Below are 16,158 nucleotides of genomic sequence, written 5' to 3' on the forward strand. Positions count from 1 at the left end.
AGTAGAATACCGTGCTTGTGGGGGCTTTAGTAGTTCCTTTGCCAGATGTTCTATGCGTATCTCAATGACTTATCAGTTTCAGCACTCGGGCAAGGCACATTCGGGCCTACACATGTAGCCTTGAATTCTGGCTTGGAGGCATTTTTTATCTATTTTCATGGCTGCTAGGTTCATCCTTAGTTAAGAGTTATTTCTCCGTGATTCGCTGATTGTATTGTATTGTATTGTATTTTATTATTTTACTTGGGCATTCCCAACAGACCCTAAGGTCTTCTTACAGGGTGCCCAAGATGAATGAAATTGTTAAGTTCCTGGCGAAATGAATTGGGGATATGATTTGTGCGAAGGGATTCGGGAACTGATGAGTCCACAAAGGACGAAACAGCTAGACAGTACTAGTGCTGTCCCCAGATCGTGTATTCTAAATCCATAGTACTGACGCTCAATCTCCAGACAGCTGTTTCAGCCTTTTTAGGTCCCATCAGTGGAGCTCAGAGCGGGAGGTTAAACAAAATGGCAATACGGTCTATATGAAATGAACAAAAAAAGAAATTTGAAAATGGCTCAAAGCATCAAAGTCAGCGAGCTATCTGCAAGACACGCACAAAGAGAGCTTTGCACGAAGGCAGATACATATTACATATACCTTTGACACTAACCAAAAAGAGTGCTCAATCAAGTCAACGCAAGGCAGCGTAATCATGGTAATGCGGTGATCGAGTCTATAAAAAGCTATAGTGACATGTAGCCAGGCCCCCAGCACAATAAGCTGACTTGCATCATGCTAAAATCGTTCACACAAATCTCTTATAATAATTATTATATAGATTGCAGGATAGGGTGGTTGCACCAGGAAGTGCTGTCTCTGCGATAGTGGGACCAGCCAAGATTGCAGTACAGTCATCCACCATCAATCCAGCACTTCATTGGCCCACGCCCTCGATACACCAGCATGATTTCCGGAGTTATTACCATTCATTGACACATGCCCCCCCCAGTTCTTCGGCACCTGACCCGAGTTCTATTAGGGCCGCACTACTTTGTAGCAGTCATACTATAGTACTAGAACTGGATGCACGTGATATCCACTGGAGCTGGCGCTGGCCATGAGCTGACCCACCGCCGTGCCTCCCAGTGTCAATTTTGCTTATGTGATCCTACCACAATCTGGAACATTATCAGTACTCGCCTCTGTTGACTTGCCAGCACTAGTTCTGGCGGATCCGGGCATGTTTCTGCCTTCTCTTAAGCATGTATTCTCCTGCAGGTGCATCTTTCACCTCCTTCTAATGCGCGAGCACATTTTCTGTGGAGATTCAACGACACATACACCAGAAAATACAGAACGGAACAGTGGCTGCCAATGCGACACAAGTACCACATAAACCTAAAAACTCATAAGTACCCTGGGAGTTAGATGCATTTACGGGCAGTATGCCAGGATTTGCGCAGCTAATTTAAAATCAGATTAGCAATGCTGTGTGCTACCTAGGCGGCATCTTGGACTCAAAAACCAACCGATTGTGGTCCAACCCAACCGACAGCGTTGTCGGTGGGTTCCGATTGGCAGGTGTTGGATGGACGTATGATCCATGCGTCCCCACAAGCAATGAGAAGTTAACAATACCACTAAGGATATAATATCGGGGACAGCAGTACAATGAAACTGGGCCATTCATTATCAGCAATATCAGGGGTATATCCCATCCGATAAGACGTACTGCTCGTGTATGGCGGACTTTACAGCAGGTCCTGACATAGCTTGCCCCATGCCCTTTACCATTCCTGGGCCAAAACTGTTGTACAATATTCGAGAGGGTCTAGCCTAGTGAGTGTGAACAGAACCTGGCAAACCATATCTCCAAGTGATTCACATGTTGGTATATTCTCCGTTATCATACATCAATTCCGAGCAATTTGACACCCGAATATTCTCGCACCACTACTGCTGAAGTATTGACCACAAACCATGTTCCATTTGACTTACAAACGGAACTTGCAAAAGGCATGAGAGCACTGGAATCTGTAAAGACTCTCACATTATTTACTAGCCACCATACATACCTTTCGGGAAGTCGTGTTGGAAGCAGAATGCTCGGAGAGCAGAGCTGAGTGAGATCTGCATACAGTAACACAGCGACAATGAATCACATGAACAGAAGGTATCCGTACACATCTGAATATGTGCTTATGGGAGGAAAATCCGTGCGACAAAAGAGGATCGTGCTATGCAGGTGTATGTCTTACCCGGGTACGTACTAAGTGAGTTCCACCGTACGTATATAATTGTATTGCAATTGAATCACTTTACTGACTGGAGCCAAAAATATCAATTGGCACTTACTCCGGTTACCCGAATGTTTCGGTACCACTATCATTAGGTTTGTTGCAATCGAACCAAGTCATAGTTGAGTCATTTTCAATGAGTTAGGTGTTACCTGACGTGCCCACTGCATCAGCCGCTATGTCATATTCCACCAGGCATGCACCAAATCAGGCGCAATGCGCACACTGATGATGGTGGTTGTCACACAACGAGCAGTAGTAAAAGTGAAAGCACATTTTGCATGTGATTTTGTTGTAATTTGTGCCAGTCGAATTGTCTCAGTGTAACTAGTTTATCGTTAGCTTACTAGTTTGTTTGTACAAAAGAGAAAGACCAAGGAACTACAAGTTACGCTATACTGTCCACTAACACCACCAGTTACTAAACAATCAGCTCATGCGATAGCATTGCACGACACTGAACAGCTCTAGCACATCTTGGATGTGCACTCCAACAGCCTTGTGGACGACGACCGTCCCTGGAGAATCGGTCCGTCGCTCCACCAGCCCGGCGGCACAGTGGACAGTGCCTTGGGGGTGTCAGGCATGGATCAGGCTGATAAGGACGTGGTGGAGACGGAAATGATGTTTGCAAGGAAGAGTGATGATATGCGTATATGCTCTCCGCCAGTTGTTGAAGCAACAGTCCGGGAGTGGAAAGTCGGCAAGGTTAAAATAAGTGACCAACTGGGTGAAAGTACACCAAATGTGGCCCATCTCTTGAATGGTGCGGACCACGGCAAAGACCTGAAGTTGAAGGTCGTCAATGGCAACACCGCATGGTCGACGTCAATGGGAACATCAAGCCATCAAGTTGGTGGAACTATGGAATGTCCGTCGCAGGCTGCAGCGACAGGGTAACGTGCTCGGGGAAGAGTACAGCGACGATGATCAGCTGTGTCTTGCACGCAGTCGTGTTGATCGTGGCGTGCAGAACAACAGAGACAGTTGCGGTATTCGTACATTTGTCTGTTTAGGATTGTGATCCCCAGGAAGTCCTTTGGTGAGGAGTGATGTCACGCAACGAGCAGTAGTCAAAGTGAAAGGACTTCTTGCATGTGATTTTGTTGTAATTTTGTAAGGTGTGGTGGCAGAACTTTCAGCTGGTAGTGGGTGATGGGCTGGCGGTGTGACAACAATTACGGGCTTGACAAACGACATAATTATGGCGAGTCGATCTTTGGCCAGTTGCTGAGTTGGAGATTGTCACCGTAGACCCAGAGATCTGGTCCACGGTCCAGGGGTTGGGATCCCACTGTGGTGAGAGCTTGTGTGCCTGCTCATTGCGGCGTAAGACGCGCTGACCAGGAGTGAGGATGGGGGCGTTTGACCGGCGGGTGGCATCGGCAGCGTCGCACTGGGATTGGCGGAATTGCTGGTCACGGTGGGCAGCTGAAGGCAAGTCTGGTGCGGCTGCCGTAATGCAGGGTATGCTGTCGCGGATGGGGCGACCAAACATGAGTGTTGCCGGTGCCTCGTGAGTGGCAGGGTGTGGCGTGGTGCGGTACGCTAGGAGCCATTGGTCTAATGCAACATTGATGTCTTCGCCAGCTAGTTTGGCAGTTCGCAGAACTTTGCCAATGGTACGGTTGAGGCACTCGACTGCTCCGTTTGCTTGTGGCCACAAAGGAGGGGTGTGGCGGTGCTGGATAGCGTGTTGCGCGAGGAAATCAGCAAAAGCCGAAGAACGGAACTGAGGACTGTTGTCCGAGACTAGCTCTTCGGGCAAGCCGAACATGGATAATGTAGAGCGCAGAGCTTTAACAACACCGGCCGTAGTGGGTGTCGTGCTGAACACGTTGATGACCGGGTAGCGAGTCAACTGGTCGATAGGGGCAAGCAGGTGCTGACCGTTTGGCATGGGTCCATACAAATCGACGAAGACTCGTTGCCACGGCTTGGTGGGCGGTGGTGTGGGCACGGACTCCCGGACGTAGCGGTGTCGTTGAGAGAGTTGCTTGGCACGGAATACATTGCCGGCAGAGTGCTTCGGCTTCAGTAGCCATGTTGGGCCACCAAACCTTGCTGTTGAGCCGTTGCTTGGTGCGGACAATATCTTGGTGGCCCGCATGTGTAAGCTGCAGGGTAAGCCGTTGGAGGGCCGTGGGAATGACGAGGCGGTCGTTGCGGAGTAGTAGACCGTCACTCTCAGACAGTTCATGGCGGAGGGCAAAGTACGGGCGGACCATGGTGTGGTTGGAATCCCAGCGGCCAGATTGCAGAGAGGAAAGGATGGCTTGCAGTGTGGTGTCTGCGGTGGTGGCGTCCGCAATCTCCTTCAGAGCCAACGCATTCGGCTTAGCTGCTGTAGCTAGGGCATGTATGTACGCAGTGTCTTCCTGTGCGCCGATGTTTGGCAAGTCGGGATGAGGCTGCGGATTGCGACTGACGACGTCGGCCGGGTTTTCTGGGCCAGGCTTGTACTGGAGCTGGAAGCTGAGATCCTGCAGGCGGAGGACCATGCGCTCAATTCGTGGCGGAGGTCTCGATCCGACGGCCATGAGTTGCAGGAGCGGCTTGTGGTCGGTGACAATGGTGAACTGTGGATCACCTTGTCAAGTAGTGGTGAAAGCGAAGGCAGCCAAACTTGACACCCAATGCTTCCCGTTCAGTTTGATAGTATTGCTGCTCGACGCCGAAGAGTGCACGGCTGGCGAATGCTACAGGTGCATCGTGGCCGTTGCCTTGGCGTTGACACAGGATTGCGCCGAGGCCGGTGGGCGATGCGTCAACATACAGTGATGTGTATCGCTTGCGGTCAAAGTATTGCAGCATGCAGTCTTCGGCGATGGCCTTCTTCAGTGCATCAAATGATTGCTGCTCAACATCAGTTCAACGCCAAACAGTACCTTTCTTAGTGAGAGCAGGGAGTGGCGTGGTGAGATCGGCCATGTTACGAATGTAACGGCGGAGGAAGTTGGTGAGACCCAGGAAACTCTGTATGTCGCTGACGCAAGATGGCGTAGAGAATGTAGCCACAGACTGCTGGTGGCTGGGAGAGGCGCGGATGCCCTTGTTGGAGTAGACGCTAGCCATGAACTCGAGCCGAGGCTTGAGGATGTGACATTTGTGACATTTGGCTAGGTTGAGTTTAACGTTGTGATCTTGGAGCCGCTGGAGGCAGGCGGCGAGTCGTCGGTTGTGCTCTTCGACGCTCTTACCAAAGTTGAAGATGTTGTCGTGGACGTTCTTCACACCGTCGAGGCCAGCGAGCCATGGCGTCCAGTGTGCGCTGTAGGATCTCGGATGCGGACGATACGCCCATGGGCAGACGTTTACAGTGCAAAACTGCGTAGCGACGTGACTCAGGGTGGCCTGGCTCTCCACAGCGGTAGCAGAGCGATGTGCTGGATTCCCGCTGCCCTGGAGCGCGAGTGGCGACTGGGGCAGGTGGCTGGTGGTACGAGTTTGCAGCTGGATGTGGCGAAGACTGCATCGGTCGACGCGACGGAGTTGAAACAGTAGCGGGAGGCGGCTGTGTCCTTTTGTAGAACGGTGGCTGATGACGGAGGGCATTGAACGAGTCTTGTGTGTGCCGGAACGCCGTCGTCTGTTCCACTGACGCTTCAAATGCTCTGGCGGCCTTGAGCGCCTTGGCGAGATCAAGGGACGCAGTCTCCAGCAGTTTTCTGCGGATTGGATCGGACGTGCACCCTGCCACAATGTGATCACAGAGAGCCACGTTCTTCTGGGCATCGTCGGCGAAGCTGCAGGTCGTTGCCGATGCCAGCAAACGAGTATAAAACGTGTCTAACGTTTCGCCAGGCTGCTGGGTGACCTGCCGGAAGTGGAAGCGGGCCATGCTGGGGCTCTGCTTCGACTGAAAGTAGTCGGCGGCGGCGGTTATGAGGCCGTCGAGATCGTTGCCAGTGTTGGCTAACGTAGGGACGAGCTGCTGGATGTCCTTGCCGGCCACATACTGGAAAGTGTCTCTCTGGCGAGTGTCATCCGAGATGCCGGCTGCTGCGACATAGAGTTGGAAACACCGTTCCCAGGCAAGAAAATGGGCAGCAGCGTCGTAGAGACTGCTGTAGATCGGGAATGGCTCCGGAGGCGGTAGTGACAGTAGGGACATGGCGAGGATCAGGCGTTTGCTCGCAGTGCCAATGTAATGTTGTTCTCTTGCTGTATTCCAAACAACAACTAGCTCGGAGCTCCGGAAAGCTCCGGAATAGTGAGGTTTTGCATTCCGAATTTCGGCTCGGCATTCTTTGGTCATTTGTCGAACATCAAAATGTCGAATTTTCGCACCGACGTTTGTTTTGCAAGTCGAAAATGATGTGTTTTGATTTCGTGAGCCCCAGCATCAGCAATGTCCTGTCCCGTGCTCCTTTTCTTGCTGATTCCGACAAACTTTGATCGCGCCCAAAGAGTCGAGGGCCAAACCTGCCTCCTCAGTCGCCTCAGAAAAACCAACTCCATGGCCAAGTCAAATTTTATGGGTATCGCCATAGTCTTTTCAGCCACACAGATGACGGTGAGGACACTCCAGGCGAAAGAGAGTAGACAGGCAGTGCAGAGGAGCAATCAGAGGTAGCTGACGATGCTGATGTCGTCAAAGACGCCTGCGAAGCCATGCCAAGATAACCTCTTCGAATAAATCACGCGCTAGCGCTCTTCCACAAGAAAATTCATCCGAAAAATATGTTCGGCAAAGTGAGCTTTTTCCGAACAAACATGCCGCATCTTCATGTGCATTTTCGACCTCGCTCCCGCGTGCCGAATCTTTTGCCGAATTTCGGAATGCAAAACCTCACTAATATGATGCCAACAGAATGTAATGGTGTGCGTGCATGTGTACAGAGTCGGTGCGTACCGACTGTCAGCACAGGTGTGGAAAGCAGCATATGTAAATGGATAGGAGCACAAACGGTGCCGCGTGCATATATGTGTCGGTAGAGCATGAGACTCTTAATCTCAGGGTCGTGGGTTTGAGCCCCATGTTGGGCGCCAAATGTCGTCTCGGTTGGAGAACGAGCTGCCTCTACTATACCCTCGCCACGCCACACATCAAACGGACTAGTCAAGTGGTTTTTCTCTAGAGCTAGAGAGAGAGCTATTCATTACTACACTTCAGGAGACGACGGGAGAACTGACAACTGACATAGCGAAAGGAAACATGATATCGGAAAGTGGTGCCCTCATCAGCACAAAAAGTGGCGTACTCGATATCATATCAGCACAAAAAGGTGCACGTGTCAGCAATACAACAAAGCAGCGCAGCAGCATGTACGGGTCAGCAGCACAGAGACACAAATACAGCAGCAGGTACGACAAAGAGACAACACGTGCAGCCACATGTACAACATATGGGTGTGACAGTCCATATATGTACGTGTGAACACTACACACGATGAGAACATGCAAAGTATGGAGACCCAGACTGTGTGGTCAGCAGGACACAGCCCGTACAGGATGGAACAGACAACTAAACGTAATATAGCACCACGTACCGGCGGACTAGTCGACGCTGATGGGAGAAGTGGCACCCCCTGAGGCAGCTACGGATGCTAGAACTCTACAGCCAGAGTGAGTCGGAGTGAGACCAACACCAATATAAAACAAAAAGATACACCACACCAGGAAGCAAGTCAAATAAAGATGTGTGAACAACAGCCACACACCACAGAAAAGCATACAGAACAAAAACTCAATTACCGACACCATAGACACTGCAAAATCCAAACAGGAGGAAAATACTAACTCCCTGAGGACACTGAGCATGAGGCAAACGAGCAAGCAACCTCTTGCCAATGTTCCACCGTGTAACAACAACCGCGCTGGCCACCGGACTGTATGGTAGGGGTATTACACCTGGACCTCAAGACCAACGGGCGAAGGACAGCAGGCCGGGCCCAGGTAAATACAATGAGGAGCACTGTATACAACTACAGAAATAACCCAAACCCATGCCAATTTGACCAACATACCTTCCCTGCGCATCCATTCCTAGTGTACGGGTCTGAAAGATGAAAGAAGGAGCTCTTGTATACACGGGCCCGGAAAGCCTGCTTCGGCCGCTCGGCAGCAGCTTCGTAGTGGTGGTCAAGGGTCGAAGACCGACGGATACGGATCAACTCCCCAGTGAACACACCTTTGCCCATACTACAGGGGTGGTTACTACCGACAATCAGATACAGGAAACGATTGGTGACCTTGAAATGAGGCTTCACCGCCATGTATCCCTTACTACGGAAAACTGTGGTGTCCAGGAAATCAATGCCATCATGTGCCAGTTCATGAGAAAACTTGAGGGCCGAACACTTATTACCGTAGAATCCCGCGGATAAGCCCATGGGCCTATCTGTTTCACAAGGACATTTCGGTGGGCTTATACGAGAACATGGGCTTATACGCGGGCATGGGCTTATACGCCGACAACAAGTTGTGCTATTGAAAAGTATCAAGGAAGTGAGAAGTACATTGCTGAAAACCACTGTGCAAACAAAAACAACCGATGATCGTACTGAAATGTACGAAAAAAAACTAATGACTATGTGCGGTATGGCCAAGAGTCCATAATTTATGGACTCTTGGTATGACCTAAGCCCATGGGCTTGTTCGATGAAGCTTTGTGATGTTCGAACAAACCCTGGGCTTATGCGCGGGCATGGGCTTATACGCGGGTGGGCTTATCCGCGGGATTCTACGGTATTCCTATCTAAAGTGCGCTGAACTTGACCTTCGCAACCATGCAATGATAAAGCGTCTATAAACCTGAACCTCTAAACCCTCCCCCTCTAAGATCGGCAAAACGTACCGCTTCTCCAAATACAGCATAACAATGTCGGCATAGACCATTGCTGCAGGCGAACCCATGGCAGTCCCTTGGATCTGCCGAAACACATCGTTACCATACACGAACTCATTTTTCTTCCGAATGACTGACATAAAGGAAGTCACTGCTGTTAATAACCATGTACGAAGGGCGAGGGGCATCCACCTTGTACACCTGTGTGTGATATACCATGACAACCAAGCTCGTTGGGGATGTTGGTGTAGTAAAGGCTGGTCACATCTATACTCAATTATAAATGATCGTCCCGCACAGGCAAACCTTCTACCAAGTTGATGAAATCCGCAGTTGAGGTCAGAACAGTACTTTCCTCACATACATACGGGTTCAGTAGAAAGTCAGTGAACTCAGCGGGATAGTAGCCAGGACAATTTAGATTAACAAAGGCCTAACCTTCAGGACCCAGGGCTTAAGTGTTTTGAGAAGTCTCCTGAAAACGGGCATGCGCCCCCGGTGCGACTAAGAACAGTGACATATATTAGTGGGCATACGATGCTCAATGCGATGCCTAGTCATGGCGAGTAAACAATTGACTCGGGTCGCTCACACGAAGTCTCAACACAGCCTTGAGCATGTTGGTTGCCATCGGCAGTCTAGCCGCATGCTCATCTAGCCCCTCAGGCAAAAAAACAGTCATTTATAATGTTTGGCATTGTGATGCTGGGCACGACCTATATCATCATAGTGAGATCCGTCCAGGACTACTATCACAATAGACTGCCTTTGAATATGCCTGAGTCCGATCGCGTTCTAGCTCCCAAACTATGTGCTGCATGTGTACACTCCGCCTATGGTTAGTCTACTCCAGAACAACGCCTGGAGAGGTTCATTGGGGGCATGATGTCCCCCCACCCCATTCCCCCCTTGCCCCCTGCACCTGAAGTACCGGTATTGCCCCCCCCCCCCCCCACTCCCCAAACAAATTACAGGACACAGATGGAGCACTGGGGAGCACGTAGCAGTAGGCAAAGTTGACGATGCCAGTGCAGACACGGCCTGACCTCGGTCACCACGCTGGCACAGTCATATGGTCTCCAAGGGACATAGCTACCAGAGAACACACAGAATGGGAGTATATAGTGCTATCTCGGTGGATAGACAACCCCCTATACACAAAATATCTACTGATAGAGTTCTGTGTAGACCCTATGTGCACATACGTGTGGATGAGTACTGGTAAACGGACAGCTAACCCTAGTCTAAGTAAAATAAAGGTAGAATGTAGACCCTGGGCAAAAAAATAAGTAAATAAAAATATTGACTAGTTTGAGGGAAAGATACAAACGGGAAAAGTCTGAAGAAAAAATTGACTGTCACCAAAAAAATAATAATAGCTACACACACGAGGGAACTCGGATGGAGAGCCAAGGATTAAAATTGAAAAAGAGGACCATAAGTTTACGAGTTATCCGTTTTGTCCAACACTTACGGATATAAACGTGATGCAGCTAAGCATCAGGTCGTTGAATGTCATGATCTCATCAGTCAGTTTTTGTGCTGATTGTTGCACATTTCTGACTCAGCACTATTCTGCATATAACCGTTAGTGTTGGACAAAACGGATAACTTGTAAACATGAGGGAACACTCATCCTTACCCAAGTCCCAACGTCAGCACTCGGCGCTGCTCCGAACCAAGAGGGACACTGGAGAGATCGTCCATCAGCTCCTCTCTTGTCCTGCGATCAAATCGCCTAATGCTAAAACACAAGAAGATAGGAAAGGCAAGTAGAATAAATAAATCAATAAAATAATAAACAACAAAACAAGTTTGAACAGCTGCAAACGTAATGGACGATCCGAACAAGACCAATGATATACCTAGCAATAAGTGTGCAGAGTGTGCAGCTGCAAACGTAATGGACGATCCGAACAAGACCAATGATATACCTAGCAATAAGTGTGCAGAGTGTGCAGCCCAAGGATAATCATCACACGGCAAAGTTTATTGTTTAGGGCATAGACTCACAGTAACAGGCTCACCTTTGCTGCATCTCACACCGCTTCACACGGTAATCTACTGTATCACCATGGTAATTTCTGTTGCACATTGCAGCTTGTTTAACAAAAGGCAGAAAACACACCGAATTTCCAGGAATTACCATGGTGATACGGTACTTTAGCTTGAACCTATTGTATGACGGGTTTTCTATGATTCATAATGACCCAGAGAGAAACTAAACCGGTATCGAATTCCTGTCAGCGACGCAATTCTTCTGAGGTGTAAAGTGACTTCAGGAATATGTTGCAGAAAACTGCGATGCATGCTGATTATTTACTGTGCCCTATTGTGCACAATATACCAGGTGTGTTACTCAGGGATGAAGTAGATGCACACACGTGCCGTGCATCACGGCACAGGTTAGGTTTGCTACTAGCTGCTACAGTGTACTTGTGGTCCGAACTTGCACTCTACTCAACTCTGCATACGCAAAGAGTGCTGGTGCCGAAATGAACCAGAAGGGTGCTGAGTGGGACGCAACAACACTGACTCTGTATACCCATGTCCACAGATATGATAGGGTATGCAGTACCTGCTCTAAGATTTAACACAAACCGGGTACACGTCTACCTGGCACAACTCCTGCAACACTGGGCCAGAGCCAGATGCGTTCAAGTGCGGCTACTGTGTGTCAGGGAGTCGTAAACTTACTTTCGACTTCCTGATGTACATGATTGTACATGTACATGTGTGAACGTACTCGCACTGGGGACTCTGGCCGCACGCATCTGCACGCGTATGCAGCCTGTCAGTGGCGGTATACCCTCGAAGTATAAAAAAGTATAGTACTCGACAGGACTTCCGACCGGGTCGCAGGTAACCCAGTGTTCGTTTTCCAAAAGGTCCAAGTACTCACAAACAGGGCCACTGACCTGGCTCTGGAGCAGACGCTGGTAATCTAGGTCCAAGTTTGCTCGATTTTGTTCTGACGCTTCATGTGCTTTCATAGCCAAGGTTTCTCACTTTCTTCGTAAGCTCTTTTAGTCCCGAGAGTTGACAACTGCTTATGGTTGTATTGGCAGAAAACATATCAGCTAATCTGACAACCGTCCAACCCCATTTTACTGGTAAGTAGTCAGCGAGTGGCTTTGATGGGGCCATACTACAGGGGAAGTTACGCGGCATATTTGTGCTTCCTTTTTGAAAACACGTTCTCGCTCGAAGGGTTTCTAAACTTTATCCCTGCGCTCATTGATGGAGTTCATCGATGGAGTTGCCAGCGGCACTCTACAGAAGAACAATGTTGTCAAGTTTTTTATGAAAAATTGTCAAACATTTTCAAATTGCTATAAGTTTGGTTAGGGCCGGGTTCCACTGCGGCTCCGCAGCTCCACTGCTCCACGGTACTTGGCTGCATGCAGCAGAGCGGCGCTGTTCCAGTGACACTCGCCATTCATGGTACCGCGATCGTGCTCGACGTTTTTTGATGACATTTAGCCTGCCTGCGCGCGCATGAAATCCAAAAAAATCCTCGTGTTCTGGCCTGTGCAACGAACTAAAATTCCCCCGAATAAAACAGTTAAGTGCGGGAAGCAATGCAAGCCGTGACCGCGGCTTGCATTTTTTTGTATCAAGCAGCGAAGCGAAAGCTGGTGATGAGCCGCGGCCTCGCTGGACCAGCTCGTAATGATGACGTTTCATGCCGTGGATGATGTGCGGCGGAGCGGCAGTGGAACCCAGCCCTTAGGCAAAGGAAATTTGTCATTAATTTGTTTATGCTGCATAGATGGAGAGCTGCACACTCTGGCTTATGGACTCTCGCCTACAGTGTAGTCGTACTGCTAGTGTACTCACTGTACTGGCATTACAGAAGACACGAAAAACGAGAACATAATTATGGCGAGAAAGTAATTACTGGCTAAGAATTGCCCTAGGACTTACCGCTTCTCAGTGCTCCATACCAGGAAGTAGTACAATACCTACTCCCTGCTCCATACGAGTGTTTTCTCCGCATTCTCTGCATCCTTTACCCCAGGAGTCTCGTCCATTTAGCGGCTCAAATGCTTGAGCTCCGGATAGCGGAAAATAGCTCGTCGTCCATTAGCGGCTCTAATAGTACCTGGTCTGAAGTGTCGCAGTCTAGCAACTATGATTTTTTCCAGGAGGGTAAGGGTTGCAAACCCAAAGAGACCCTAAGCTTCGTCTATCAAACAAAACAATAAGAATTGCCCTAAAAAATGGAAGAGGAAAAGAGTGAGCGAGCTGGTGTGAGCGCGCTACTTTTCAAAAAATAGAAGCTGAAAGCCATCAAAGTCAAAGCATTCTGGCTAGCGCGTTTGTGTATGTCACGAGCGCTAGCGCGCTAGTCGCAGTAAACGCTCGCAGGCCAGAGTTAGCGCTATTTGGGCTGTTTGCCGCACGCGGCAGCTGGATGGATCACGTGATCCAAGCTGACAAATAAGGTCCGATGGTTCAGCTACATTGAGCCACAAGCATTTCCGAGTCCACCCAGACTGAGAGTCTGATATGATTCCGTGTTGTCGGCCGTTTCCCCGAGGCCGGTGTATGTAATAATAAATTAAATAATAATCTTTATTTCAGGATTACCCTATGAGGCTATGTGTGTGTGTGGATGTGTACGTGTGTGTATGCACGCTCGCGCAGTGAGCATTTTATTGTTATTCCATAGACATCTCGAGATAAATCTATTTGTATCGGTCACGTACATGATTACCGCGACTGGCCACGAACTTGGAGAGAAAAGACATTTCAAGCAGGCAATGAATGGCCTCCTGTCGATGGACCTCAAGTCGGAACTAAGTCTAAAGCCAAGGAGGCATGCAGTCATGCGATAGGAACCTCATCATTGTGGCCTTTCTCTGCTTGTTTGCAGCGACAGCGAGGGCGTTCGAGTGTCGAGACGGTTCACAGGGAGAGGAAGACTGTGCTCTGAATGGTTTCTGTCACAGCACTCGATGTGTATGCGATCCGGGATGGACTGGAGAGCGTTGCAACTTTCTGGACTTGCTAGCTCCGAATCGCAGCGAGCCTCATGGCTATTACAACGGAACCATGCCCACTTGGGGCGGAGACGTTATCTTCGAGAATGGCCTGTATCATCTGTTTGTAACTGCGAAAGGTTACACCCAGCCACCACTGGACCAATCGGATAACTACGAGTGTAACACGGCTATTGTGAGGCTTGAGGGACCAGGACCCGCAGGTCCGTACAAATTTGCCCAGGTCGCCCTGCCCGTGTACCACCACGAAGCCCACGCCATTCGCGCCCCGGACGGAACGCTGCTGATCTACATGATCAAGTTCGACGGTGGTGACCTGCCCCCGCAGCTGAGCAACGAGACTTGCCTGGCTCCAGGTTGCCATGTCTACAACTTCAGCCACCAAGCGACGGCAATGGCGTGGAGTGACAGCGTGTACGGGCCGTGGCGGGAGAAAGTCGTGCTCAACCCGTGGCCAGGCCCGGCAGATCGCTACTCGTGGCTGTGTCAGACAAACTGTCCCAGCGTTGCGTTCGCGCAGAACGGCTCAGTTGTCATGGCGCTCCGCGCCGTCCAATGCAATCAGCCACCGGACAGGGCAAACTGGACGTACGAGAAGATTGCCATAGCAACAGCGCCACACTGGACAGGGCCGTACACGATTGTCTCCAAGGAGCCAATATTCGGGTACGAGGTCCCAGCCGACTGGCCGCCAGAGCTCGTCACCCCGGGTCAGCCGATGCGCAACGAAGACCCGTTCATCTGGAGAACTCACCGTGGCTACCACATGCTAGTTCATAGCCAGCTGCTGCCGCACAGCCGGTCCCGGGGCGCGTACGCGTTTAGTCGCGACGGTCTCGATTGGACGTTGTTACCGGAGTTCAGCTGGCAAGTAAACATGACGTGGGCAGACGGGGATGTCAGCTTCTTCCAGCGACGCCAGGCGCCGGGGTTGTACCTGGACAAGGACGGCTTTCCGCTGTACTTGCTCACACCTGTGGATGAGCTATACAGCGATGGCTGCCACTGGGGACGCGGCTGGACACTCATGCAGCCGGTCAAGCGAACAGCAATGCACTTTGTAACGTAGTAACTGTTGGTTACGCTAGGAAAAGGCCGGGCGGGCGCTTTATGATTGCAAAGGATATTCACACGGGTGGAATTTGTTGCCTTTTGCCCAATGCGAGCTTTGTGATCGCGTAATCATTAGTCGCGTCACAGTCTCTCTCTATCTCTCTCTCTCTCTCTCTCTCTCTCTCTCTCTCTCTCTCTCTCTCTTTCCCTCCCTCCCTCTCTCCGTCGCCCCATCGGAGTAGCTCTGTATCGCAGCAGTCATGATAGACACCAGGGAATTGTAAAGGGTCTAACACGCGTGACAACGCCCTGGTGGACACTTGAACAGTCTTGTGGAAGTCTTACAAGCAGGTGGAACAGTATTTTTCTTGCAACTGAGTTCACGCTTGCACGGTCATCAGGCATTAAAGCACATCACCTAGTCTTAGGCCAGTGGGTAGTGAATCTTCTCCCTGATCTGTTCCTGAGCTTTTAGCGCCAGGCCCAGCACCAGCAACCAGCATGCTAACACTGTAGTCTACATGTCACAGGAGTAGATCTACTACATGACTGATGATTGTAGACTACACTCAGTAATAATAATTATTATTGTACTGAAGTATTAGATAAACCTTGTTTGTTCAAACAAGGTTCAGATTGTCGCAACCGACAGGGGCTCTACCCACCGTGGATGGGTTGTACTTGTAGTAAGGTCACTGTTTCCGAACACGGTGTCCTCCACCTTGTAACATGCTGCTGTCAGCCAACAACATGATTGTACACTACATGATTGTACATGTGTATCCACATGATTGGAGTTGGTGAGGCAAGCATGGCACCATAATCCAAAAACCACTGAGTGAGCTACATACCGCAAAGCCAAAGGCCCTGCGAATGTGATGTCTGGTGCTGGGCAGCCCATGTTTTATACGATCTGGGACAGATGATCAAATCTACAGCAGACTACGCGTTTGTACTCGTAGAGAGTCTACTCCTATTAGTGCGTGCTGCAGTCAACACGCATGATTACAGAGTGACATACAG

The 16,158-nt window shown here is 49.9% G+C and overlaps 2 protein-coding genes across 4 annotated transcripts; one reads left to right on the forward strand and one right to left on the reverse strand.

The window, feature by feature from the left end:
- Positions 1-320: 320 nt before the first annotated feature.
- On the reverse strand, positions 321-13,341 carry LOC135819421 (uncharacterized). 3 transcript variants are annotated; one of them, XR_010553916.1, is made up of 5 exons: positions 13,004-13,341; positions 10,719-10,820; positions 7,779-7,826; positions 2,065-2,119; positions 321-1,306 (listed from the first exon to the last, which is right to left on the reverse strand). XR_010553916.1 is itself a non-coding variant. In XM_065332632.1 (4 exons), the coding sequence occupies exons 1-4, from the start codon at positions 8,619-8,621 to the stop codon at positions 1,277-1,279; spliced, it is 516 nt and encodes a 171-aa protein (XP_065188704.1). In that variant the 5' UTR covers positions 8,622-9,507; the 3' UTR covers positions 321-1,276. The 3 variants fall into 3 exon arrangements, 1 of the variants encoding a protein (XP_065188704.1); XR_010553915.1 differs by having other exon boundaries at positions 7,779-7,843; positions 13,004-13,311; XM_065332632.1 differs by lacking the exons at positions 10,719-10,820; positions 13,004-13,341 and adding an exon at positions 8,256-9,507 and having other exon boundaries at positions 7,779-7,843.
- A 371-nt stretch (positions 13,342-13,712) lies between these two features.
- Positions 13,713-15,782, forward strand: LOC135819423 (uncharacterized). The gene has a single exon (XM_065332634.1). The coding sequence runs from the start codon at positions 13,901-13,903 to the stop codon at positions 15,149-15,151; it is 1,251 nt and encodes a 416-aa protein (XP_065188706.1). The 5' UTR covers positions 13,713-13,900; the 3' UTR covers positions 15,152-15,782.
- Positions 15,783-16,158: the final 376 nt, after the last annotated feature.

Source organism: Sycon ciliatum, chromosome 6, assembly GCF_964019385.1.
Source record: "Sycon ciliatum chromosome 6, ocSycCili1.1, whole genome shotgun sequence".
NCBI classification, from domain to species: domain Eukaryota; kingdom Metazoa; phylum Porifera; class Calcarea; order Leucosolenida; family Sycettidae; genus Sycon; species Sycon ciliatum.

Coding starts and splice junctions, on each gene's coding strand:
- LOC135819423 (XM_065332634.1), top strand. CDS start 13,901: ATGCAGTCATGCGATAGGAACCTCATCATTGTGGCCTTTCTCTGCTTG.
- LOC135819421 (XM_065332632.1), bottom strand. CDS start 8,621: ATGGGCTTATCCGCGGGATTCTACGGTAATAAGTGTTCGGCCCTCAAG. Junction 7,844..8,255: donor GGAATGGATGCGCAGGGAAG/GTATGTTGGTCA, acceptor CTCTGGCTGTAG/AGTTCTAGCATCCGTAGCTG. Junction 2,120..7,778: donor CAGCGTCGACTAGTCCGCCG/GTACGTGGTGCT, acceptor TACTGTATGCAG/ATCTCACTCAGCTCTGCTCT.